We start from the raw sequence: 27,361 nt of genomic DNA on the forward strand, positions 1-27,361 counted from the left end.
GAGAATCATGGAGCAGTGACCAATTCTGGAAGCTGCATCTCTGTAAAAACATATAGAGTAGAGGCAGCCTGCATAATAAGCCCTCTTAGGTGGTACTTCAAGACCTGTATTTATACTATATAGGAGAATGGGAGATATGACCAAGCCATGACGAAAGAAAATGTTTGGTGGATGCATAGAATAGCTGTTCATGGAGAGAAAAGAAAGCAAAAATAGTATTCAAAGTTAAGAGAGCATGAGCTAGGTACAGAGGATCCTTAGATGTAGGAAAGCGTACAGCAGGAAGGAACAAGAGACTAACTATGTAGGCTTCTGGTCCTCATCTGCTGTCATTTTGTGTTTGTGTATATAAACTTAAGTCACAAGTGCCCCGAGGGGCAGATCAAGGAAGTTGTTTGGTTGTGATATAATATACTCTATAAGCTTAGCTGTTAAATTACACATATTAACTGCAGGAGAGCTCAGGATCCAATGGAGTTGTGCTCCTTTTTTTTTTCATAAGCTTATACAGTATTAGAATGACTTATGTGTTAGCCTTTTGAAAGCTAAATAAAAAGTGGCTATTTACTCCACCCTTTCCAGTGCAGGACAATTTTTGGAATGAGATTGGAAGAGTTTACAGCTTGATTTCCCTCTGTTGAACACGGCAGGTATAGGGTGGGTAGCAATGGTGGAGATTACCAAATAGCAGGTGAGGATGGTTACTGGGGAGCAGGATTGGTGGCTGGGATAAGTGGGAGTAGGAGTGCTTTTTTGGTGAGTTGGAGGTTAAAGGACTATGTTATATGAAGTTGGGTTATGGGCAAGGATGGATAGAGGTGGGAATTGGGAAGATGATGGTAGGTTATAGGAGAAGAATATTTAATTGCTTACATTTTTTATACCAATTATAATTGTTTTTAACTATAATTACTGAAGTGGAATTTTTTTGGGGGGATGTTCAACCTCATTTTAGAGAGGATATAAAAGTCAGAATTGAGACGTCCAGGTCAAGACGTCTCAAGTTTCACCAGTACTTCATAACAGAATCTACCGATGTAGAGCCTGTTCTAAAATACAGAAGAAATGGAGGTTTATCCACCAGGTACATGCGGCATAAACATCCATTTTAGCAAAATAAAATGTTGACATCAACAGGTTGAAAAACGGCATATATATGGTTATATTGTAGAACAGCAACATAAACATGCAAGTGCCGGCACTACATGCTTGACTTAGACAGTTTAGCTATTTTCCTGACACTGTCACAGAGACCAATACCCATTGCTTGTCTGACTTCTTTTTTTTTTTTTTTTTTGGGGGGGGGGGGGGGGGGGGGGCCACAAAATGTGCTTGGTAGCAGGTGTAAATCCTGAAGCTGATTTGTTAGGATGTCAACATTTATTCCTTCTGAAAAGGGGAATAAATGTGAATATTCTAGGCACGCCTTAATCTCGCCCAAAATATTCCCACACCACACTCCCCTGCTATTTGCATGCACTTGGGTTGTTGATGTGCACATCCTGGCTTTGTAAAATGGGAACGTATATGTTTATGCAAGACAAACATTTATGTGCTAGTTTATGCACTACTCAAACACGAATAGCCCTTCTAAAATGGCCACCGTTATGATCACTCTGAACATCCTCTCAAAGAATACAGTGAAATGGAACTGAATAAAGCCTGGATGCTGGAGACTCACCTTGTGCAACATGATTGCAACGAACACTATGAGCTGTACGCTGGTCTGGGATGTAGAAGCTGCTGCACCCAGGGCAACACCATCAGCTGGTGGGGGTTACAAAAACAAAAACACATAACTGTGTAAGTACTGATAAAGCAGGTTTATTATTTTTTTATATTATGGGCTGCACTTAGTAAGACATACAGAAAACTACTGGAAGTCAAAAGACAACTTCCCATACTAATGCTTTAAAATGAAAACCTAACTTATTACACTGTGCTACGTATTAATTGCCCAGTGAAGGACAGTAAGGAAAAAAGAAAAGAAAAAAAAAACCCCCACACCTAGCAGAGTGCTGTGGTAAATAATTCAGTAGATGGCTGCAAAGAACAAAAACAGCAACATAATGTAGGCTTTGTTCTTTCTCTTTTCATTTTTAAGGCAGAAAAAGGAGCCTAATTTCCATCCGGCTCTCATGCATCTAAAAACAATTGGCAAGGTGATTTTCAACCACAGCCTAGCCAGCTACAGTACGGTTTACCATTTATGCTCTAGCAGCTAACTCCTCTCTCAACCCTTAGAGTACCTCTGGGGCTGTCCCATTCAGACACTAACTCCAGCTGCCTAGTAGCTTTAGCTGCTGTAAGACACCCCACAGGGTTTAGCTACCTAACTTGTTAGCTAATTAGACATTACTGAAAATCGGCTCCAAACTGCTTACTTCTCATGCTTGTACCATTACTCTAAAACACCAATGCAAGAGAAATGCAGCTCAAGAAAGCTAATGGTTTTTGGCAGTTCTCTCTCCCCAGACATTAAGACAGCTGACCTAATGAGGTTCAGAAAGTACCTTAAAGACTTCAAATGCATTAGACCGTGAAAGAGCTGAAAGAACCAATACAGCCTGAACTTTCACAATAGTGGATAAAGAGTCTTGTTCTACTGAAGAAGTTATAATGAGCAGCCTCTAAATAGCACAGGTCTTTAAGCAGGCATTTTAACTCATCTTAATATGATAAATGATGGCAAAAATGGCCACAATGGTCCATTCAATTTGCCAACTTCATTTATTTTGACTTACAAACCATCTTTCTTGAACAATCTTTTATAAAATGGTTTCTAATGCACAGTAAAACACAACCAATAGAAATACAATTCCTATCATCACCAAATCCAATTTTGATATGTTCATTTTGAGTAGATACATATAATTCTCATATTCAAGGCAACAGCTGCTCCTCCCGCCCCCCATAGCTTTTACCTAACTTCTTAAGCCTTTTCCTACAACTGCCCTCCATACTGGTCTCAAGCATGCCCAAACATTGTTACAGTTATTGCCTCCCCATTTCAGGCTCTCTCACATCCAGCTTCATTTTTTACCATATCAGTGCTTCAACCAACACTCAAGCCCCCTTTTATATCATATAAAAAAACCCACACAAACCACCGCTTCATAACAGATCTCACATCCCACTTAAACTTCATGCTTCAGCAGGGTATCTTCCCTAAAGAAAAAGGCAACATCCTGCTCACCCCAATACCAAAAGACACCAAGAAAAAATCAAACGACATTACCAACTACCGCCCAGTAGCATCTATCCCATTATTCACTATACTACATGAGTCACAATCAGGATTTCGACCCCTAGCACTGAAACTGTACTACTTACTCTCCTAACCAAATTCAAGCAGGAAATAGCAATAGGCAAGAGTATTCTCCTCCTCCAATTTGACATGTCAAGTGCGTTCGACATTGTTAACCATAACATACTGCTAAGACTCCTAGAATACTTCGGAATCGGTGGTGGCACTCTCAAATGGATCAAGGGTTTTCAAACTACAAGAACATACCAAGTGAAATAAAAAAAACTAACATATCGTCACCTTGGAAACCAGACTGTGGAGTACCACAAGGATCACCACTATCAACGATCCTTTTCAACCTCATGATGACCCCACTAGCCAAGACTTTATCAACCCAAGGCCTAAACCCATTTATCTACGCTGATGACATCACATTATACATCCCCTACAAACATGATCTGGCAGAAATCACCAACAAAATCAAGCTCAGCTTAAACATCATGAACTCATGGGGCAAATGCATTCCAACTAAAACTCAATGCAGAAAAAACACACTGTCTCATTATCTCATCCCAATACAATATATACAAAGCCACAAACATTAACACCCCAGGATGCACCCTCCCTATCTCAGACAGCCTGAAAATTCTCGGAGTAACAATCGACCGTAACCTCTCACTAGAGACCCAAGTGAATTCCATCATAAAGAAAATGTTTTCAGTCGAAGGACGGGTGAAACCAACCAGGGAGAATGGTCCTGCTGAAACGACTGTGGAAATTTGGGATATGGAGGAAGTGAAGAAATTTGAAAACACTGGTAATACTCCTCCAAAGATAATGGAAAAACCCCAGGAGGTAACGTTTGATTCATTATGGGATTTAATCTCACAGTTTATATTGACTATTACTCATAAAACTGATATTACATCTGAGAAAGTTGAGGTGATTGAACAGAAAATATTGAAAATTGAAGTGGATATAAAAACAGTGAATGAAAAGTTGTAAAATATGGAAAAAAAACTGTAACGGATATGGGAAACCTACAAACGATAATGTTGAAAGATATTACTAACCTAAGGAGAAAAACTAAGACATGATAATTATATGAGGAATAACAACCTAAGATTTATAAATTTTCCTAGGATAAAGATGATAAAGCCAATTGATAAGTTGAAGAGATACCTATCAGAAACTTTAGAAATCCCTGAAGAGAATCTATCACCTTTTAATCAAGTGTATTATATTCCACAAAAAGAAGTTCCCCAACAAGATAGAGAACAATCTTTAAATCTAACGACTTTTCTGGAAACCTCTGAAATAGAACAAGCTCAACCGGCTACCTTAGTAGCCACTGTTGTCTTAATTCCTGACAAACAGTGGCTCTTACGATTATTTTTTAAAAACCGGGAAAAGTTATTCTTTGGTTTAAGAATAAATATATTTCCTGATATTTCAAAGGAGACCCAGAAAAGACGTAAACAATTTTTGTTATGAAACCTGCTGTTCTCCAACTTGGAGGAATATTTTATTTAAGGTTTCCCCGTAAATGCATTATTCATCTTAACTCACTTAAGTATGTTTTTGTAGATCCGTTACATTTAACAACTTTCATATCTTCTAAAAGAACAGTTGGAGTTTAAATAAATAGAACTGTCCTATTTATGCTGATAACCTTAAATATTATTTCCTGTTGAAATTCCTAGAATTGGAAGTGACGTCACGCTCTGCAATGGCGGACTAAAAAAACAGAAGCTCCCGAACTTCAGCCGCACAAAGAGCATATTAGGAGAGCAAGCTGTTCTGGTAGCGTATCTAAATCGGCGATAGTGGAACGAGAGCCGAACGCGACCCCAATAATGTCAACTCCGGGTCCGAAAACTACAGATTTGACTGCTTTCTCGTATCGTCAGCGGGAGGCGGCAAAAAACACACAGGCCGGAGAACAGAATGCTGGTGAAGACGCTACGCGGCCGTGTGCGCCGATGAACGCAGAGGTCAATGGAGATAAGGGGGGAAATGAGATGCCACCAGACAAGTGGGAACAACTCCAAATCTGGTTTCAAGATATTAAATCGGAAATTAAGGAGATGCGTCGCGACTTCGCACAGCTAGGTGCAGATCTCCGTGGAGAGATCTCAGAACTGGGCACCAGAGTTAGCGAAGCTGAAGCAGGCCTAGAAGAGCAGGCAGACTCCCTTAATGTGGTGGAGAACCGTCTATCCGAGCAACAAACTGAGCTAAGATTCCTTACCGATAAGGTGGAAGACCTTGAGAACAGGAGTCGGCGCTCCAACATAAGAATTCGGGGCCTGCCTGAGATGCCGGAATTTGTCAACTGCGAGCTGGTAATACAAAAAATAGCCGCCCACCTCCTATCTACACCAGAACAGACAATCGCGCCTAATACCATCAGGCTGGAGAGAGCACACAGGGCTACGGGTCAGCGAAGGGCCAACGTACCCAAAGACATAGTGGCGTGTTTCTCCGAGTTTAAAATGAAAGAAGACATCATGCATAAGGCGAGATTGAGCAGCCCGATAACCTGGGAAACGTTTCCCATAGAGATTTTTCAGGACCTATCAGCTACAACCTTGAAACGAAGAGGTGCACTGCGGCCATTGACTGAGCGACTCCGAGCAGAAGGTGTTAAATATAAATGGCAATATCCTTTTGCGTTAGTCTTCTCTCAGGCGGGAAAACAGCGTCGAGTGGTGACATTAGAAGATGCCCAAGATTATCTGGGACAAGACACAACAAGCGATCCGACACAGGCACGAGCACCGGCCGAGGCCCCTCAGAGATCTAAGTCGAAATGGCAGCGGGTGTCTCAAGGACGAGGGCGCCTGAGACGGCAGACGTCGGGGCTCATGGCTACAACAAATAAGAAATCATGAACAACCAATACATGCTGGATTACAAGCGGTATATCGTTGCCACAGGAGGTCATAAAACAAGAAAGTTTGATGGTGGTAATGTTGACAGCAAAACAAGAAACAGACTCATTTAGAGAGCTGAGGCTGGAATCGGGAAGCTAAGTCACTTCTCTAAAAGTCATGTCCCAGTCGGGGACAGGGACATGTCACATATGTTTTGTGGGGAAGGGGGGAGGGGGGATAAGGGAGGGAGGGAAGAGGGAGGGTATAAGGTGGTGGTCATATAACCTGCAATATGAGAATGAATGGCTGATAGGGTGTTCAAATGTGTAACATTAAATGTGAGGGGCCTCAACTCCCCCATGAAGCGTAAGTTAACCTTTAAAGAAATGTTGCGCCTACAAGCAGACCTGGTCTTGCTCCAGGAGACACATCTTAAAAAAAGTTATGAAAAGTTAGTTTGTCATAAACGTTTTCCCATGATATTGTTTTCCTTCTGTAGTGGGAATTCCAAAAAGAGGGGGGTCCTAACAGCGTTCTCAGGCAGGCACCCGTGGCAGATCCGCAAAACTGTCCCTGATAAGGAGGGTAGATTCCTCCTGATAGTGGCCTCCCTATATAATATCCAATATACTATTCTTAATGTATATGCACCCAATCAAGGACAAGGCCCATTCCTTGAGCGTTTAGAGCGACTACTACAAGATTATCAGCAGGGGCACCTATTAATAGGGGGTGACCTGAACCTCACTATTCATCCTCCCCTGGATAACTGCACGGGACAGGCAACTTATGCAAAAGCCGATAGGAAATTATTCAAAGGTTTTATGGCCAGGTGGGGACTGGTGGACCTCTGGCGGTCACACCATGGCTCCGAAAAAGATTATACATATTACTCCTCCCAATATAAATCTTACTCAAGAATAGATACCTGGCTGGGGGAGGTGACAGTAGCTAATAAAGTTCAGGAGATAGACATTGAACCCCGCACGTGGTCCGACCACTCCCCGGTGACCATGACATTGAGATTAGGAGTTAAACGAGTGGGCACACGATACTGGCGGCTGGATGAGATGCTCCTACATGAGATGAAGAATATCCCAACAATAGAACAATATATTTCAGAATACATTGAATTTAATGATACAGGGGAGGTACACCCAGCCAGCGTATGGGAGGGGCTTAAAGTAGTGATCAGAGGGAAATTGATTACACTGAAGACACATATAAATAAAACCCGCGCAGAAGAGGAGAATGGTATTAGAACTGAACTCCTCAACTTAGAGCGCAAACATAAAGAAAACCCTACGGAGGTAGCTGAACTAGAAAAGATGCAGCAGTTGAGATCAAAACTTAATGAACTCCAAATTGCAGATATAGCGGCCCAACTGCAATGTGCACAGCAAGAACACTTTGAATTTGGGGACAAGGCGAGTAGGCTGTTGGCATGTAAACTTAAAAAATTGGTTCAACGCAATTATATTGGGGGTATTCAAACCCCAACTGGGGAACTTGTCACGCAAACAGAAGAGGTACAGGAGACTTTCTTAAATTACTATACTACATTGTATGAACCGGAACACTCAGCTGAGGACGCCGCAAGCGAGCAATATTTGGGACAGATTGATGTCCCCCAGCTGCAAGAAGGAGAGTCAGAGTTTCTCTCGTCTCCTATAACGCTGGAAGATATCAAATGGGCGATAGGGGACATGGCAAATGGCAAGGCCCCAGGCCCAGATGGGTTTACTGTAAGATTTTATAAGCTATTTATCAAACATCTGGCGCCACTATTGTTGAAAGTATTTAACTCCCTAGAAGATGCGCGTGAGCTGCCTTACTCGTGGAGACTAGCCGCGATTACCCTGTTATTAAAACCAGGGAAAGATCCTCAGCTTTGTGGCTCCTATAGGCCAATTTCTCTACTGAATGTAGATTATAAGATATTTACAAAAATTTTGGCTCGCAGATTACAAGAAAAATTGCCTGGTGTGATACATGGGGATCAGGCGGGATTTATAACAGGTCGCCAGACATTCGATAATATCCGTTGCTTATTACACATTATACAGCAAGTGGAGGATGAACCAACGCCCGCAGTATTGCTTTCGATAGATGCCGAGAAGGCATTTGATCGGGTGGATTGGACCTTCATGTTCGCAGTGTTTAGGCGAGTAGGGATAAAAGGGAGATATCTCAAATGGTTACGGTTACTATACCAGGCCCCATTAGCTACAATAAAAATCAATGGGTCTTACACGAGAACGTTTAATCTATGGCGGGGCACTAGACAGGGATGTGCACTATCCCCCCTCCTGTTTGCTCTATCTTTGGAGCCACTGGCCTGTAAGATTAGAAGGGATACAATAGTAAAGGGGATAGTGAGGGGGAACAAAAAATTATGTTATTTGCAGATGACATATTACTCACTCTTTCCCAGCCGGAACAGTCAGTGAACCGGATAATAGAACATTTGACGCACTATGGGCAGCTATCAGGATTCAAGCCTAACTTGACAAAATCAGTTTTCTTAAATCTAACAGTACCCCCTAGCGACCTACCGGACCTTCAGGCAGCATTTCCATTTGTGTGGGCTAAGAGTTCGATCAGATATTTGGGAGTACAGATAACACCAAGAATAGAGGATCTCTTTCATACTAATTTCCCCCTAAAAATAGAGGAACTTTTTAGGGAACTCGATAGATGGGAAGGGCTTAATATCTCATGGAAGGGACGTATCTCTGCGGTTAAGATGATGATACTTCCCAAGCTACTATATCTCTTTATGGCGCTTCCTGTCCCAATTCCTAACACTTTTTTTGTTAAACTCAGGCGAAACGTTTTTACATATATCTGGAAGAAACGCCCTCCGCGTGTAAAACGGACTATGATGTATCAACCTCATGAGAAGGGAGGTATGGGAGTCCCCAACTTTTACTTATATTATCAAGCAGCACAGTTAAGAATTTTAGCAGATTGGGTCCCAGGGGCAACAAAGAAATGGTTGCATTGGGAACGGGCATGGTTGGGCCGGAAAGAAATAGAGGACATCCTATGGATCCCAGGGGAAGAGTTGACACCAATAATTAGGAGGGTTCCATTGGGAGTGAAACATATCTTATCGACCTGGTATCAGATTAGGAGGACGATGTTCCCGGAACGCAATTATTATAGGCAAACAGCAATTAGGTGGGCGAGAGGATTTCCTTCGGGTAAATCTGAAAAGGCCTTCCAAATTTGGGCACAGGCGGGACTACGCACTCTAGGTCAATTATGGGGAGAGGGAGAAGTGGTGGGCTTTGCGGAGCTTCAAGCAGAATACGGGTTGGTAGAGAGGGACTTGGTATACTATTGTGGTCTTCGCAATTTCATTAAGAGGCGAGCGCAGGATGAACTGGAGCTGGAGGAAACAGCACTGGAAATAGCGATGCGTAAAGGGGGAGGTAAGGGTAGTATAACACGTATATATTTAGCTCTGCTGGGACGCACTGATCCTCAGGTGTTCTACCAGGCAAGATGGGAAACGGCATTGCAGCGCACATATCCTCAGATAATGTGGAAACGAAATTATAAGTACTTACTCAAGCCATCCCCAGCACAATCTGCGAGCGAAAATGGATTTAAAATGTTATACTGGTGGTACTACACTCCCATCAGGCTGCAGAAAATGTATCCAGGGATATCGGGGCAATGCTGGCGGGAGTGTGGCCAAGCGGGCACGTTTTTACATGTCTGGTGGGACTGTGAAAAAGTAAAAGCTTATTGGGCAAAAGTGATAGAGGAGGTTAATAAAGTGACTCAAAAGACCTATACTTGTGAAGCGGAAAGCTGCCTCCTCCACTTTAAGCCTCCAATAATACCTAGCTGCCAACACAGGTTGGCCATTCAATATTTTGTAGCAGCAAAGCTGGTTTTGGCCCGGGCCTGGAAACAAGTGGAAATACCGGGGATTGGCATGGTGCTACGAAAGGTGGAGTATCTATATCAAATGTCGAAGCTCACGGCATTGCGGAGAGGCTCTATGATGGCCTTCACAAAAATTTGGACACTCTATGAACAGTCAAAAGACTTGGACTAGCCACCACAGGGATGGGGTGGGGAAGGGAGGGGGGAAGGGAAGGAAGCATAAGGAGATGATTATTTGTATTAGAAATTTGCAACAGGTTAAATGTTGAAATATTCTGTTTGATTCTCAAAATTGTTGCTTTCTGTGTTTCTCGATTAGGAGCTAATCCTAGATTGTATTTTGAAATTGATAAATAAAAGATTAAAAAAAAAAAAAAAAAAAAGAAATTCCTAGAATTAGATTTTTGGATCCATATACAGTGGTGGAAATAAGTATTTGATCCCTTGCTGATTTTGTAAGTTTGCCCACTGACAAAGACATGAGCAGCCCATAATTGAAGGGTAGGTTATTGGTAACAGTGAGAGATAGCACATCACAAATTAAATCCGGAAAATCACATTGTGGAAAGTATATGAATTTATTTGCATTCTGCAGAGGGAAATAAGTATTTGATCCCCCACCAACCAGTAAGAGATCTGGCCCCTACAGACCAGGTAGATGCTCCAAATCAACTCGTTACCTGCATGACAGACAGCTGTCGGCAATGGTCACCTGTATGAAAGTCCACAGACTCAGTGAATCAGTCAGACTCTAACCTCTACAAAATGGCCAAGAGCAAGGAGCTGTCTAAGGATGTCAGGGACAAGATCATACACCTGCACAAGGCTGGAATGGGCTACAAAACCATCAGTAAGACGCTGGGCGAGAAGGAGACAACTGTTGGTGCCATAGTAAGAAAATGGAAGAAGTACAAAATGACTGTCAATCGACAAAGATCTGGGGCTCCACGCAAAATCTCACCTCGTGGGGTATCCTTGATCATGAGGAAGGTTAGAAATCAGCCTACAACTACAAGGGGGGAACTTGTCAATGATCTCAAGGCAGCTGGGACCACTGTCACCACGAAAACCATTGGTAACACATTACGACATAACGGATTGCAATCCTGCAGTGCCCGCAAGGTCCCCCTGCTCCGGAAGGCACATGTGACGGCCCGTCTGAAGTTTGCCAGTGAACACCTGGATGATGCCGAGAGTGATTGGGAGAAGGTGCTGTGGTCAGATGAGACAAAAATTGAGCTCTTTGGCATGAACTCAACTCGCCGTGTTTGGAGGAAGAGAAATGCTGCCTATGACCCAAAGAACACCGTCCCCACTGTCAAGCATGGAGGTGGAAATGTTATGTTTTGGGGGTGTTTCTCTGCTAAGGGCACAGGACTACTTCACCGCATCAATGGGAGAATGGATGGGGCCATGTACCGTACAATTCTGAGTGACAACCTCCTTCCCTCCGCCAGGGCCTTAAAAATGGGTCGTGGCTGGGTCTTCCAGCACGACAATGACCCAAAACATACAGCCAAGGCAACAAAGGAGTGGCTCAGGAAGAAGCACATTAGGGTCATGGAGTGGCCTAGCCAGTCACCAGACCTTAATCCCATTGAAAACTTATGGAGGGAGCTGAAGCTGCGAGTTGCCAAGCGACAGCCCAGAACTCTTAATGATTTAGAGATGATCTGCAAAGAGGAGTGGACCAAAATTCCTCCTGACATGTGTGCAAACCTCATCATCAACTACAGAAGACGTCTGACCGCTGTGCTTGCCAACAAGGGTTTTGCCACCAAGTATTAGGTCTTGTTTGCCAGAGGGATTAAATACTTATTTCCCTCTGCAGAATGCAAATAAATTCATATACTTTCCACAATGTGATTTTCCGGATTTAATTTGTGATGTGCTATCTCTCACTGTTACCAATAACCTACCCTTCAATTATGGGCTGCTCATGTCTTTGTCAGTGGGCAAACTTACAAAATCAGCAAGGGATCAAATACTTATTTCCACCACTGTAGTGGACTTGAGTGATAGAATTTGCATATTATATATTGTTTCTTGTTTTCTTTTTGTAGGAATTATTGACTTATGTAAAACACTTTGCCGAATCAAGAGCAATCTTGTATTATAATGTAAAATCGTAAAAAGAAAAGGAAAAAAAAAAGAAAAAAAAAAGAAAATGTTTTTCTCTATGTGGAAACTCAAACACGTGAAACCACTCTTCTCGAGGGAAATATTCCGTAACCTGATACAGTCAATGGTACTAAGCCACGCAGACTACTGTAATGGAATCTATGCGGGATGCAAGGATCAAATCATAAAGAAACTTCAGACCGCCCAAAATACAGCAGCCAGGCTTATATATGGAAAAACATGTTTTGACAGCGCCAAGCCACTCCGAAAAAAACTACATTGGCTACCAATCAAAGAACGTAGCACTTTCAAAATCTGCACGACTGTTCATAAAATTATTTACAGCGAGGCACCAGGATGCATGACAGACCTCATCGACCTGCCAACCAGAAACACCACAAAATCTGCACGATCATATCTAAACCTCCACTACCCAAGTAGAAAAGGACTCAAATACAAATCCACCTATGAATCTAGCTTTTCCTACTTAAGTGCACAACTATGGAACGCATTACCAAAAGCAGTAAAAACCACATTCAACTAAATTTCCAGAAAGCACTAAAGACAGACCTGTTCAGAAGAGCATACCCCACCGACCCAACATAAAAATACTGGATACCTACGACACAATGTAACCAAAGACCGTAATGGACATTACCTGACTCTTCCTCTCCCTCTCTAAGTTCCCCCCAATTGTACCTACCATACATGTACCTCATTCTACCACAATATCATCTTGTATTGTTCATACCTTGTATTTGTTTCAGACCGGAATTGGCTAACGCCGTTAACGGTACTATGTAAGCTACATTGAGCCTTCAAAAAGCTGGGAAAATGTGGGATACAAATGTAAAAAATAATAAATAATATCATATTAAATATCAGTTTTGTAATAATCTCCCCAGTCACAAAGATTAGTGTGGCTGTTTAAAAACAGCCTTCCCCATGCTACCTGAAATTTGGACTTCAACCTGGGTCCCTCTATGCAGGTCATCCTTGGCTTCTGCTCTGTGTAGGATACCCCAGTGCTTTGTTGCCATCCTTTTGGAGGCAGTGTCTCCAATTTGTTAGTTTTGCACATAAATAAATAGATGATGCTCCAATGGTCTAAAAGTATTATTATCCAACAACAAATACTCGACACGGCTGTGTTTCGGCCTACTGGCCTGCCTCAGGAGTCTCCTAGTGTTGTCTGTATGGCGCTATTTATATCAAACGCTGCAGAACAATATATAGTAAGTTTTCTGTTTGCCCTGAATTTGGAAAGTTTGACTTTCCAGACTATGAACGTTTTGCCTACAGTCTACATAAGTGTCTTAGAGGTTGCACATTTACTGGCATGCAGTGCTCTCAGCAGTGCTTCCTGCCAAATTCAAGGTGAACAGAATAGCTTACTATATATTGTTTATATTGTAATACTTATACTGGGCCACAGAGAATTTCCTGCTGGAACTAAAGGATGTAAATATATACAGATGGTATATTAAGGGGTACTTGGAAATTCAATATTAGGTCAGTGGCCCCCAAAAGAAGGAATTATTATGTATCTTTTAGCCACATTTCTGTTTCTTCATGTGTTGTACAGAATAGTTGCTTGATATTGACATGTCTTAACAATGTTGCTCCTTTATCACTCTGTTTGATCTTCTTGCATCAAGCTTTTTGACAGTTGGCATTGCAAAGTCCCAGGTGATCAAAATCTCTTACACATACAATTCCAATTTTTTTCTGATATGGTGATGATATATGGGTTTTACAATTTGAAGTGGATTAGCCATGCTACCTTTTTATACGTTTCTGGATCATGGCTTCCAGTTCTGTCTTGCAGAATCTGAACTTGTCCGTTTTACTATTTTTTTTCTATACCTACCCTTAACCGACTTGTCTGTACACCACTGTTCTATGTTGAAGTTGTCAATCTCTTATCCTTAGGGTTAAAGTTCACCTATGCTTAACTGTTTGTGTCAGATTTTGATTGATATATGCTTCTTGAATTAACGCTTTCCATTGCTTACTGCATTTTATGCATTCCTAATTATTTAAAAAGATTTTTTTTCCTGTTTTGCGGTTCTGTTACTTCCTTCCCCACGTGCACTGGTACATTCTCTTCTTTATGTTGGAATGCTAGTCCAAGTTTAAAGAGTAAGGCTCATCTTTATATGTTGGCACTTTTTTGCATATTTGGGTCTGTTGATACTGTTAACATAACCTTCCAGGCATGCTTATTAGCTCTGTATGTATAATCTTAAAATTTTGGATCAGTGTCCCTGATTGACTTGGCAGAAAATCACCGCCTAAGCCCATGCCAGCTCCTGTCTGACCATATCCTGTCAGACATTCCTGCCTCCAAGCATGTGCTTCAGTCTTAATGAGTAGCTGCAATGCCAGATTGTCACCGTTTACTCTTTTCTATGGTGCCACTGCATGCAGATGCCTGCAGAAGTATGGTACTTTAAATGGTGACACCATTCTCAGAACCCCAAGTGCACAGTGTGGAATGCTTGCTTATATCAATCTATGCTAAAGTGAGATTTCAGCTTTTCTTACAATTGACCATGATGGCTTTATCGGATCTGTTTTTATTGATCAAATTGATTCCAATAGCATGCCATGTTCTATTATTGGCATTTTAAAGAGTGATAGTTGGTAGGCAGTATATTGTGGACATTACTTGGGTCTCCCATTGGAAATAGAAATGTTCTTTGTTTTTAAAATTTCTTATGTACCGTCTGCAAACCTGAAATCTATTGTATTGGTGTACATTCAGGTACAGTTGGAATTTTCTGTCCCTGTAAGGTTCACAATCAAAGTTGTACCTGAGTCAATGGAGGGTTAAAGACTCACTCAAGATCACAAGAACTCACAGTAGGATATGAACCGGTTGCCCTGGTTTTCAGCCTGCTACTATAATCATTAAACTACTCCTCCACTCCATGTAGATCTTGCTATATCTCATCAAATGATTTTTACAATTTGCACAGCTTAATTGGTAGACAAAAAGGATGTGGAACTGTGGGGGCTGGGGAAAGGAGTTGGCGGGCCAGGAGCAGGAGTAGTGGCACCAGAATAGTAAGAAAAGAGCGACTGCAATGCTCTAGGTTTACCATCTTCTCTTGTCATCCGTGCAGGCTGCCTGGAAGAATAGGGATGAAGCAGAACATTCTGTTGCTTTGGAGTCTGAAAATAAGTGGCAGAACTGTGTTCCAGGCTGTTCTCCAGATTCATCTGCTGTAACTAAGGGAAAGAAAATGATCAGGTAAGACAATTTTTCGTTCCTTAGCATCAGCAACAAATGAATCCAGAGACTTGTGGGATGTAGCAAAGCAGTCCTTAAATAGTGTGGGCGACGATACTGTAAAAGATGCATCCAACCAAGCGGAGACATCCAAACGGTAGTGCCTGGAGAAGGCATGTAAGGAAGACCATGCTGCCACCTTACTATTTTCTCCGGGAAGAACAGACGAACTTCCGCCCAAGAAGTCACGACAGCTTGGGTAGAATGCACCTGGAATTTGGCTGGAAGTGGTTTACCCACTAGTAAATATGAGGATGCAATAGCCTTCTTGACCCAGCGAGCAATCGTGGCTTTGGAAGCCACATTACCTTTTTGAGGTCTTGAGCAAAGCACGAACAAATGATCTGACCAACAGAACTCATTCATCACTTCCAAATTGAGCAGGAGTACATGGCGAACATCAAGCAAACAGGAAGAAACAAAGGCTGATTGAGATGAAAGGAAGAAACCATTTTAGGAATAAAAGATGGGATTGTGCGCATTGTCACCCTTTCAGGAGAAATCCAGAGGATCTCAATAGGACAAAGCCTGGAGTTTTGAAATCGTACTTGGGCTGATACCTGAATGTCCAATTAAAATTAGGCCACCCCGGACAATAATACCTGGTATTTCTAAAATGAAGGAAATGAAGCCAGCCTTCATAAAGGTGGTTAATAAATGAAGGGCATAATAGCCCCATTATAGCCTTGACAAAAAGCCCTGAAACAAAATAGTCCTGACAAAAAGAACCCTGAACTAAAAAAAGCCCCCTACAAAAAAGCCTGACACAATTTGGCTTTAGAGAGTTGAACAGGGACAGAAATTTCACCCATCCCCACTAGAATCTCCTCTATCCCTGTAAATAATCTCCTCCATACCTAACTTGTGGTAAAATAACTCAACTTAGCAGTAGCCCATCTTGATAACTTCCCCTCTCAGTGTTTATGGAGGTTTCAATGCTACCCACCATAGCCAATAATTTTTTTTAGTACTATTATAATAGCCATGGCACAAGGAAAGGATAGGTAGGCTGGCCTGGCACAACACTTCCGTGGGAACCCTGCGTCCACATTCCCACGGGAGTCCCGTGGACCTGGACGAAATCCCTGCGGGAGTCGTAGGATTTCTGCTAACCCCTTTCCCGTGCATATCTCTATTTGGCTCCTGACAAAATAGCCCTAGAAAAAGGGCCCGACGGGTAGAATAAACTGAGAAGAAAACTTACTGTTCCTGTGTTCGATGAACACTGATCCCTAGCCGACTTCAAAAGAATAGGCATCACTTCTGACTGCTGCCATTCCTGCTTGAACATGAAGTCGTATCATAGGGGGTGGGAACAGCAGCGTTCAGAGTTCTATGGCCCCATACAGATTTTCTCTTTATTTACAACAACTGAATCTGGGAAACAGCAAATTCTGGCAGGTAGCAAGCAGGAGGGGAATCTCCCAGTTTGTTTTTCTTTACTGGGACAGGGAGGAAAAGGAGAGAGAGAGGGTAATGTCTTCAAAGCTTCAACTGATGGTAGCATTATGTCTTTTCCTGGCAAAAGTCTGTAAGCTTCTAATGACTATTAATACACTTAAGCTCACAAATTGTTAAATTGAAACTCAATGCAACGCCACTCTTTTTGGAATTAAGATAAGTAATCGGCAGCATAATTACATCACTAGATTGTAAAGGATTGTATACACAGAAATCCTGTGATCTATGGATACATGAATCTGTCTACCATTGACCTTTAAGACATTTATTATTGTGGAGGTTTTTTTGGCTAGATGATGTTGCGCCGGGCCCACGCCTTACAGTCTGATAATCTCGGGCTGGCTGGGTGGCGATACTGAAGCTTTTTTTCTCCACTTAGATCAACATTGATTGATGTGAATTGGAATGAGAACAAAAAGTCTGTAAGCTCCAACTCAAACAATCTTCATTTTTATTTTATTTAAATTTCTAAAATTATGCTGTATGACAAAGACCAGTGACCATTTTGGCAGCTTCCCTCCACACCAACTCAGTTCCAGGTTTATATCCTTTTGAAGGTACAGTCTCCAGAACTGTACAATGTATTCCAGAGGCACTATCTCCTTCTTTTTCCTGTTGGCTATTCTTCTCCATATGCACTTATGCATCCTTCTTGCTACTGCTGTTGCTTTTTCAACCTGTTTAACCACCGTAAGGTCATCAGACATTATCACCTCAGACCCCACTCTCATGCAGAAAAGTACTTCAACTTCTACACTCTACAATGCAATACAAAATAGTCTTGTAGTCTGCATATACTGCAAGGTTCAATGTGGATAACAATATAGAAGAAGCCAAATCATTGGGAACTACAAAACATGCTTGTAACAAACCAGAACTGTACAAAATTTAATTCAGTACAGAATTCCAGACTTCTACAACTTGATAATGGAGAGTAGAATAAGCAACTCTTTTCGAACAGTAGGGAACACGGCTACCACACCTCTCTACTTACGAACAGTAGGGAAAAACATATTAAAGAGTTTCTAGCATATCTAAGGATTTCAGAACATATGATACAGCTTAAGTAAGATGGAGCTAGGCCAAATAGTATTTTACAAGCCAAAGTAGAAATCTTAAACTTTATCCATGTCATGTAGGACCTAAATACTCGCATAACTATCAAAATAGTGGACTGGAAAACAAAAAAGAAAATCAGCCTAACTGCAGTATTTGGTACTGTCTGCAATCTTGTCAACAGCAGCTTAATGCCTAGTAAGAGGGACGTTCTTTGGCAGTTCTGTGAGAAACACATCATGTTACTGTACACTTATGAATGTTCCTTATATTTCCCGTACCTGGATGTCCGCAACTACTTGCACTGTACTTGCGGAACAACCAAGTACATCAGAGAAGTCCAAAGTATAGTAATAAGGACATCTTTCTCGTAGAACCGGCGAAGGACGTTGATGACAAATTGGCAAGTACAGTGAATGTTTTAGGGACGTCCTTTCGCGGTTCTGGAAGATGGGCGTCCTTTTTACTATACCTTGGGTGTCCCTGATTTGGGCGTTTTGCACTGTGATAATGGCATGTCTAAGGACGTCCATACTATTTTTCGATTATACCTATCGGATTTTGGCCGACTTCACGGGGGCGTCCTAATTCATACTTGGATGACCTTTCGAAAATGCCCCTCCACGTACCAATTCCTGGGGCACATCCACTGGTAATGGCAGTTTGTCATCTCCCACTTCTCTAGTTTCTGATCCAGTTTGTCACTTTAAAGCCCATACCAAGAGCACTCTATGAGTTGTCTGTGTGGAACTGTATCAAAAGACTTGCTGAAATCTAAATACAACACACCTAATACTCTTTCCCAATCTCATTGGTCACCCAGTGAAAAAAATTGATCAGATTTGTCCGACAAGACCTATTAAACCATACTACCTTGGATCCTGTAATCCACTGGTTTCCATTAACTTACTCACCACTGATGCCAGACTAACCAAGTTGAAGTTCCCAGCTTCTTCTTTCCTTCCACTTTTGTGGAAAGAATCCACATCCGCCTCATCTCCAGTCCTCCAGGACTGGGAGAGAACATGGAACATAGTAACATAGTAGTAACATAGTAGATGACGGCAGAAAAAGACCTGCACGGTCCATCCAGTCTGCCCAAGAAGATAAATTCATATGTGCTACTTTTTTATTTGTACTGTCCTCTTCAGTGCACAGACCGTATAAGTCTGGCCAGCCCTATCCCCGCCTCCCAACCACCAGCTCTGGCACAGACCGTGTAAGTTGCCCAGCACTATCCCTGCCTCCCACCACCGGCTCTGGCACAGACCGTATAAGTCTGCCCAGCACTATCCCCGCCACCAGCCCCGGCACAGACCGTATAAGTCTGCCCAGCACTAGCCCCGCCTCCCAACCACCAGCCCCAGCACAGACCGTATATGTCTGCCCAGCACTAGCCCCGCCTCCTAACCACCAGCTCTGCCACCCATTCTAGGCTAAGCTCCTGAGGAACAATATCAGAGTTAAAAGCTTTTTACCAAGCTATGGTAAAAGGACCCCTGCAGTGGCATCAAAGTGAGGGTTTGGTGCATGCTGTGGCCCTCTTTTACTGCAGTGGGTAAAAGGCCCCCCCCTTTTTTTTCCTTTAAAGGAAACGGCCATGTGGCCCCTGCGTGGCCATTTCCCAGGGGAGCCCTTACCACCACCTATTTAGGAGGTGGTAAGGGCCCCCACACTAACCCAGCGGTAGATAGGCAGCACTTGAGGCTGCCCAATTACCGCCGGGTAAGCCCCCGGCGCTAAAAAAAAAAATATATATATATATATTTTTTTTTTTTTTTGAGCACTGGAAACGGCACATGGTGGGAGCAGGCGTTACCGTCAGGCTCTTGTGGTAGCCCAGCAGTAGTGCCAAATGGGCAGGCGGGAAGCCCACAGTGAGTTTGCTGTGCCTTTGTAAAAGGGCCCTTATTTCCAAATCTGATCCTCCAAAACCTTAGAGTCTGGTTCTCATGCAAATTAATTTGAGTGACACAAAACAAAAATAGGTACATGAACATCTCATATGGAAGATCCAGACTGGTGTTTTCTAAGAATAGATTTAGAACAGACTGGTATAATTACTTATACACAACTCACAGAGACATTTAACCGTTTTAAATAGTTTGCTGTTTATGATTTATTTGTAAATTTGTTACAGACTGACATTCTTAGTACATTTCAAATTTTTGAAACATTTTATTTATTTATTGACATTTAGAGTTTATAACAAGAATATCTTGTCACAGAAATACAGCAAAATTCTTAACATAAGAAAAACTTATTTTTCGTCAATCTTAACTACTACTACTACTACTTAACATTTCTATAGCGCTGCTAGGGTTACGCAGCGCTGTACAATTTAACATAAAAGGACAGGCCCTGCTCAAAGAGCTTACAATCTAAAGGACAAGTGAGTAGACGATACGATAGGGGCAGTCAATTTGGGGCAGTCCAGATAACCTGAAGGTAAGAGTTAGGTGCCGAAGGCAGCATTGAAGAGGTGGGTTTTAAGCAGAGACTTGAAGATGGGCAGGGAGGGGGCTTGACGTAGGGGCTCAGGAAGGTTGTTCCAGGCATAGGGTGAGGCGAGGCAGAAGGAAAAAGTATAAGAAATACCATTGCTTTCATTAGAAATACAAAGAAAAATAAGTCACAAGGTACAAATTATTATGCTTCCTTAGACCCCAAACACCGGGGGCGGGGGGGCATTATGAATAGAGAAGATTTTGCAAGAACAACGTTTACTAAACTATGCGGCGTTTCCTCGAAATTATCCTATCGTTGTTAACTCATAGTTGCTTCAAGTCTAGGAAGGATTTTAGCTGTTCTGGTGAATAAAATATATATTTTATTTCACCCAGTCTTATTACACACTTGCACGGATAAGCTAAAATGAAAGAACCCCCCAACTCCACAGTTCTCTTCCTCATAGCAAGAAATGCCTTCCTTTTTTGCTGAGTCTGCTTCGTAAAATCAGGATAAATCCAAACTTTCTCACCTCCGAAGCGGTACAAACTCATGATCGCATTTACATCCTGCTCAAATACAAGTGAGACAATGAGTGTCGCTCCTTCAGTTTTTTTCGTCTAGAGATTGTTCCAATAGTTCTGAAATATTATTCAAGTCTAAATTTGATTTTTCAAATATTTTTTTCTCTCCTTCTTCCTTTTTAGTGCTCGGAATATAATACAATTTATTTATAGGCAGGATTGCTTCTAGAGGAAATTTCAAATTTTCATTCAAATATCTTTTGAAAAGTTCCATTGGAGTGCAGCCAGGAAGTTTAGGAAAGTTTAAACAGCGTAGATTCAAACGTCGGTTAAAATTTTCTAGTTGTTCAATCTTTCGACATATATCTGTGTTGTCCTTTACTACATTGTCTCTAAAAGTTTGAAGTGATTCAACTTCCTGCTGTATCTTTGTAACTTTAGTTACCAACTCTTGTTTTACTGAATCAACTGTTACTTTCAGATCTTCAAATTTAGAATTAAAAGTTGCTACCTTCACCTGATGTTTTTTGCAATGTCGTGTTCATTTTATTCAGCATTAGACAAATCTTCTCTAGGCTTATCTCCGTTTTCTCACGAGGATCAACCTCGGAGCACAGCATTTTCTGCGGAGTTAGTCCCTCGCTTGGCGATCCTCTCGTCGCACTTCCGGCGATTCGATAGATCACCCCCGACTCCGCAGTCGACGCCAGACACGGAGGCAGCATTGTCGGTGGTGGAGAGAGGGTGACTTCCTCTCCCAGCGTTGACTCCCCTTCTCCAGTCGTCAGCGCTATGGGATCCGTTTCACTCATTTTCGTCGAGGAAACGGTCGATGTTCAGCTGGGTCGGGGTGGAGGTTGAGGAGGGCGGGGGCACCATTCTCACCGCCGCTTTGTGTTTAGTATGCGGCATTTTGAGTAGGAAAAAATCGCTTGCCCTCTCCAGCTTCTCAGGAGCGTTTCACTCAGCATCTGACTTCGCCGCCATATTGACACGCCCCCCCCTGGACATTTGAAACATTTTTTAAAAGGCCATTTTTGTCTTTAGATAAAAAAAGATGGGCTCCAAGAAGCCCCAGAAAGCTTTTTTTTTTAACCCTCACAATGCAGCAGGGTTAAAACTATTCCCAGAGTTCACATTACCAAAAGAGAGAAAGTAACCGGCTTTTCAAATATATTGGCCTTTATCAGAAAGTCCAGAGTTTGAAAATAAAAGAAGGTAGTTTTTAGTAGAAACTTTTTTTTTCTAGGCTAGCACTCTAGAAAGGATTCTAAGGCACATAACATAAATATTTAAAAACAGCAGTAAATTATAAGGATGATTTAATTTTTGTTATTTTAAACAGGTTTTGACAAACCCAACATTTCATCTTCCCACACTCTTACCCAAATTTGATTGTGATGACACTTGTATAAAATGTCTTATTATAAAGCTACTTATATCCTTCTTCTTCATACTATAACTGCTTTATAATCTTCTCTTTTCAATGAGCACATTATGTACTGTACTTGATCTTAATATAAGTACTATACTCCCCCTCAGCCTCCATGTGATAAACATCTACTGAATTAGGCAAATCAGTGATGTCGTCCTTGTGCTAGCAGGGATTGAGAATCAAGGGAATAGTAAACTAGGACATGGTGAGTCTCGTCACACTATTATAGAAGTAGACAAGACGGAAAAAAACCTTCTTCAAGACTAAAGCACACTATTAAAGTGAATTTAATACCCACCAACCCCCGATTATATTCTAACCTCTAAAAGTATACAACTTCTGTAATGCTCTAAGCCCTAGATAACTTGAGAATCCAGGTATTGCTTAATCACCAGAGCATGAAAGAGAGAAAATATAGAGGTCAATATTCCAAACAATTTGTGCGCTTAAAATCAGAAGTTAACCCATCAATGGTAATTTTTTATGTCAAGCTGTTGTACACCACCTTGGGTGAACCTACTACTACTATTAATCATTTCTATAGCACTACTAGATGTACGCAGCACTTTACACATCATGGGACAAATTCTATATATGGCACCAAAAAAAGTGCTAATCTATAAACTGCACTTAAAGTTAGGTGCAGTTTATAGAACAGTGTTAATGGCTGGGGCTGTGCATAAATTTAGGCACTGCTATTTGCACCAATGAAAATGTGGTGAACATGCCTGTGACTAAATTTATGCGTGAAGTCCCCCTATTCTATAATTATGCATGTTAACTCAAAACCACACTCCTGCGCCCTGAAATGCCCATGACCCTCCCATTCCCTATTTTTTGGGCCACATCTAAGTTCTAATTAAATCTATTGCTGGGTTAATAAATCCCAATAAACACACTAATTACACAAAGTACATCAACAAACAAATAAAGCTTTGCTTTTTAAAATTTGGAGCCAGTGAAGGTATAAATTTTAACCAGCTGTGTTCTCAGTGGCATTCCAGGGGTAGAGCTAAAAGTGGCACCAATATTCAGCACTTCCACATCTTTATTTATTTCATAAGATGACAAATAACTGTCCTAACTGAAATGGACATTTTATCTATTTTCATTTAATATCCGCTTAAAATAATGAGACCAAAAATCTGCCTAAAGATATCCAGATACATTTATGTGGTAACTCTCTTGCTAAAAACTAGCCTCACAGAATAGTATAGCTGGTAAAATAAGTTCATCTAGTCTGCCCATTTTCCTTTCCTGTTGTATATGGATTATTACTTGAACTCATTGAGTAATATTGTTGTAAGGGCCATCAAGGGGACCCAGGAGAACTGGAGAGTTGGGGTCTTACTAGATAAGGGAGAAATGGAAAGACTGTGTCAAGACATATAATGAAGGACAATTGTTAAGTTCCTTTGAGGCTGAAAACAGTAGCCTTGAAGAGTATGACCTGTAAATAGTTTATGATTATTAATGATTTGATGAATTGCCAAATCCTGTAAAATCCCATATCTAAGCATTTACAAAATTTCACAAATATATAAAAAGAAAAGAAAAACAGAATGCCAGTGACAGGACAGATCCCAGGTACACCAGTAATAGACACACCCAAAACTAACTTTAGAAAGCTACAGAAGAAAGCAGAGGCGACTAAAACTTAACAAATAAAAACTGTAACTAACTGTCGTTGCTGAAAAGTTCACCAGAACTAACACTTATTAAAAGTCATAGCGAAAAGATGGTCCTTGAGTTTTTTTCTTAAAGGACTGAAAGGATTACTTGGCTCACAAGTACAGAGGTAAATTATTCCAGAGGCAAGAAGACAGGAAGGAGGAAGATCTCGTAGATTCCCAATGAGCCTGAGATGAAGAAGGAAGGACTAGTCTATGATCACTGAGCTGACAACAGTCGCAAAGGGGAATACGGAATTGTAAAACAATATAAGTAATCTGGAATATCATCGTGTAAGGCCTTGAACGTTAGAGATAGAATCTTGAACTGAATGCGGGTTTGAACGAAAAGCCAATGCAATTTCAAGAAATTACCTGTAGCTTAGCCAAAGGAGGATGTGTGTGGGCCAGAATAATATGGTGTACCTGTTGATGGAACAGACAGGGCCTGAGAAAGGGTAAAGTATATTGCTTGCCAATAAAAGCAGCTCAGCTGAAAGAGAGATTCGAGACTTTTCTGGCAAAGCTGCTGGGTTTGCAACTACATGACAGTCTTTCCTAAAGCTGGCTTTTGTTGATACTTTATACTGGGCTCTGAAACCTAAGAGCTGAGGTAAGGGAAGGAGTCTCCTAGGTTTTAATAGCCAACACTATAACCCCTCTCCCAACCAATTTATTCACTTATGGCACCTCAACATAATAGCCCACACAAAACGGCCTTGTAACAAAATAGCCCTTAATAAAATGGCCCTAGACAAAATAGCTCTTCTCAAAAATAAACAGTATAGGCTATCCAAATGGAAGAAATCTTTAATGAAAAGGAGAGGGAGATTACAAGTGCAATCATCAATTAACATTTCTTCCCTCTTCCCAACCCTTCCCTTCATTTGTAGCCTTCCCTCCTTCCCATGCAGCAATCCCCCTTCAGATGTGTCTCTCTCCACCAATGATGCCCCTCTGTCTCTCCTTCCTCTACCATCACCCCTCAGCCTCTCCTCCCCTAACATTCAGTATTGCCCTGTTCTCTCCCTCTTCCCCCACTATCAAGCTTTGCACCTCTGTCTCTTCCCTCCCCCAGCTATCAGCTCTGCCCCTCAGTCTCTCCCTCACTCTTCTCTTTCTTTCCTCCCATTTCCTGCCTCCAACATTACCATCTCTCTCTCCTTTTCCTCCCTGCCCCAGCAAAGAAAAACAAACTGGGAGATTCCCCTCCTGCTTGCCACCTGCCAGAATTTGCTGTTTCCCAGATTCAGTGGTTGTCAATAAAGAGAAACTCTGTATGGGGCCACAGAGCTCTGAACGTTGCTGTTCCCACCCCCTATGATATGACTTCATGTTCGGGCAGGAATGGCAGCGGTCAGAAGTGACGGCTATGCTTCCAGAGTCGGCTAGGGATCAGTGCTCATCAAACACAGGAACAGTAAGTTTTCTTCACAGTTTATTCTACCCATCGGGCCCTTTTTCCAGGGCTATTTTGTCAGGAGCCAAATAGAGATATGCACGGGAAAGAGGTTAGCAAAACTCTTACAGCTCCCGCAGGGATTCCCTCCAGTTCTGGGCTTTTTTGTCAAGGCTATAATGTTGGGGCTATTATGACCCTCATTTATTAAACACCTTTACGAAAGTATTCACCCAAGGCCGTGTACAGCAGTACAATTTAGCTTACAATTTTGTTAACATATGACAATAATAAAATGACCAAACATAAGCATAAATACAATCAATGAAGTGAACATGGAGATGGCAAATTGAATCCTAGTAATAGGACTAACTGAAACAGTATCAGACATATACACAGATTTATACCCCACGCATAAATTCTCACACTAGTTTTGCCTCCATCACTTCTAAAGGAAGCATCCATTTAGTAAGCTTTCTGTGAAAAAATATTTTCTTTTATACTCCCACATACAACCCCTTTCCACCTTATATTATGCTCTCTATCCTACAACTTCCTTTCCATTAAGATTTACCTTTTAAATACACCTTATACCTCTTCCTCCGTCAGATCCCCAACTCTGTTTCATCCCTTAAGACTTACACTGCAGGCTCTGTACCTTTTTGGTAAACCCTTCGCTAGACTCTCTCTAATCAATGTCCTTGCAGAGATGTGGCCAACAGATCTGGACAAAACGTTCTACTAATTATTTTCCCCAAAGCCTCATCAGATACTGCTGTTGTGATTTTTAAGAATTTAAATCTGCCATAGGTTCTATATTTAAGTCAGTGCTGAATATGTACTTCCAGGACCGTGGAGTATTACTCTAGCACTCTGGAGCACTGCTTTCATGCCCAAAATATCAGAAGCACTTATATGTAGCAAGTTTAAGAACTGGTGTAGAGAGTCTTAAACTCACAGGAAGAAAAACTGGTTTATAATTTAGCAGATTTCAGATGCTAATTTTCAGAAAAGAATATTTACTAATCCATGAAACAAGTGCATCCAGGTCAGGATAGAATTAATGCCACAGACTGTCCCAGCTGTTTAGAATCACAGAAAGTCAGTGTAGGCCTACCTGCGGCATGAACCACGAGCCCCAGTGTTGTTGTGATTTTAGAATTACCAGCTCTTGCTGCTTCTGGATCTGCAAAAATGATAGAAAAAATCATGCAACTGACAATCCAATGCATAAAGCCTTATTAGCCGTGAAAATATAAGTCAGTTGACATAGGACTACACAAACACTTTGCTGAATTTTAAAAGAACTAAAACAAACCAGCTAGCTTCAACGGCCACAAAGCAAGGAGATGAAAGATAAATTTTTTTTTTGTTTCATTTGTACCCCGCGCTTTCCCACTCATTGCAGGCTCAATGCGGCTTACATGGGCAATGGAGGGTTAAGTGACATGCCCAGAGTCACAAGGAGCTGCCTGTGCCTGAAGTGGGAATCGAACTCAGTTCCTCAGGACCAAAGTCCACCACCCTAACCACTAGGCCACTCCTCCTTATTTTATAGGGAATATAAATACATAGAAAACTAATAATTGGATTATACACAAAGGCATGAAATCAGATTTCAGCACAGCTGAATGCTCACCATGCAGATGCAGTACTAAAATATAATATACTAAAGATATTGAATAACATTAAAAGTATACCAGAACTTACTACTAATGCAGACCTTAGGGAAGGTTACTTTAGAACATTTCATAGAGCATATTTTACCCAAGTGCAGTTGTACAAGTTAGACAAAATACTGTCACCTATGTGTGGCAAATGTCTTAACGCACAGAATACTCTGTACCATTCCTTTTGGTCTTGCCCAAGAGTCAGACCATTTTGGACTTCTTTAGCATGCTATATGTCTGCTGTTTTAGAGGTTAGCAT

The 27,361-nt window shown here is 41.5% G+C and overlaps 1 protein-coding gene across 1 annotated transcript in view; it reads right to left on the reverse strand.

Moving 5' to 3' along the window:
* SLC39A9 (solute carrier family 39 member 9) overlaps positions 1-27,361 on the reverse strand; it is a 111,798-nt gene that overhangs the window by 29,589 nt on the left and 54,848 nt on the right. The window contains exons 4-5 of the mRNA XM_030213750.1: positions 26,550-26,618; positions 1,682-1,767 (exon numbers count right to left, since the gene is read on the reverse strand). Of these exons, the coding sequence (XP_030069610.1) occupies positions 1,682-1,767; positions 26,550-26,618 (155 nt within the window). The remainder of the gene's footprint in view (positions 1-1,681; positions 1,768-26,549; positions 26,619-27,361) is intronic.

The sequence above is a fragment of the Microcaecilia unicolor genome, chromosome 9 (assembly GCF_901765095.1).
Source record: "Microcaecilia unicolor chromosome 9, aMicUni1.1, whole genome shotgun sequence".
NCBI classification, from domain to species: domain Eukaryota; kingdom Metazoa; phylum Chordata; class Amphibia; order Gymnophiona; family Siphonopidae; genus Microcaecilia; species Microcaecilia unicolor.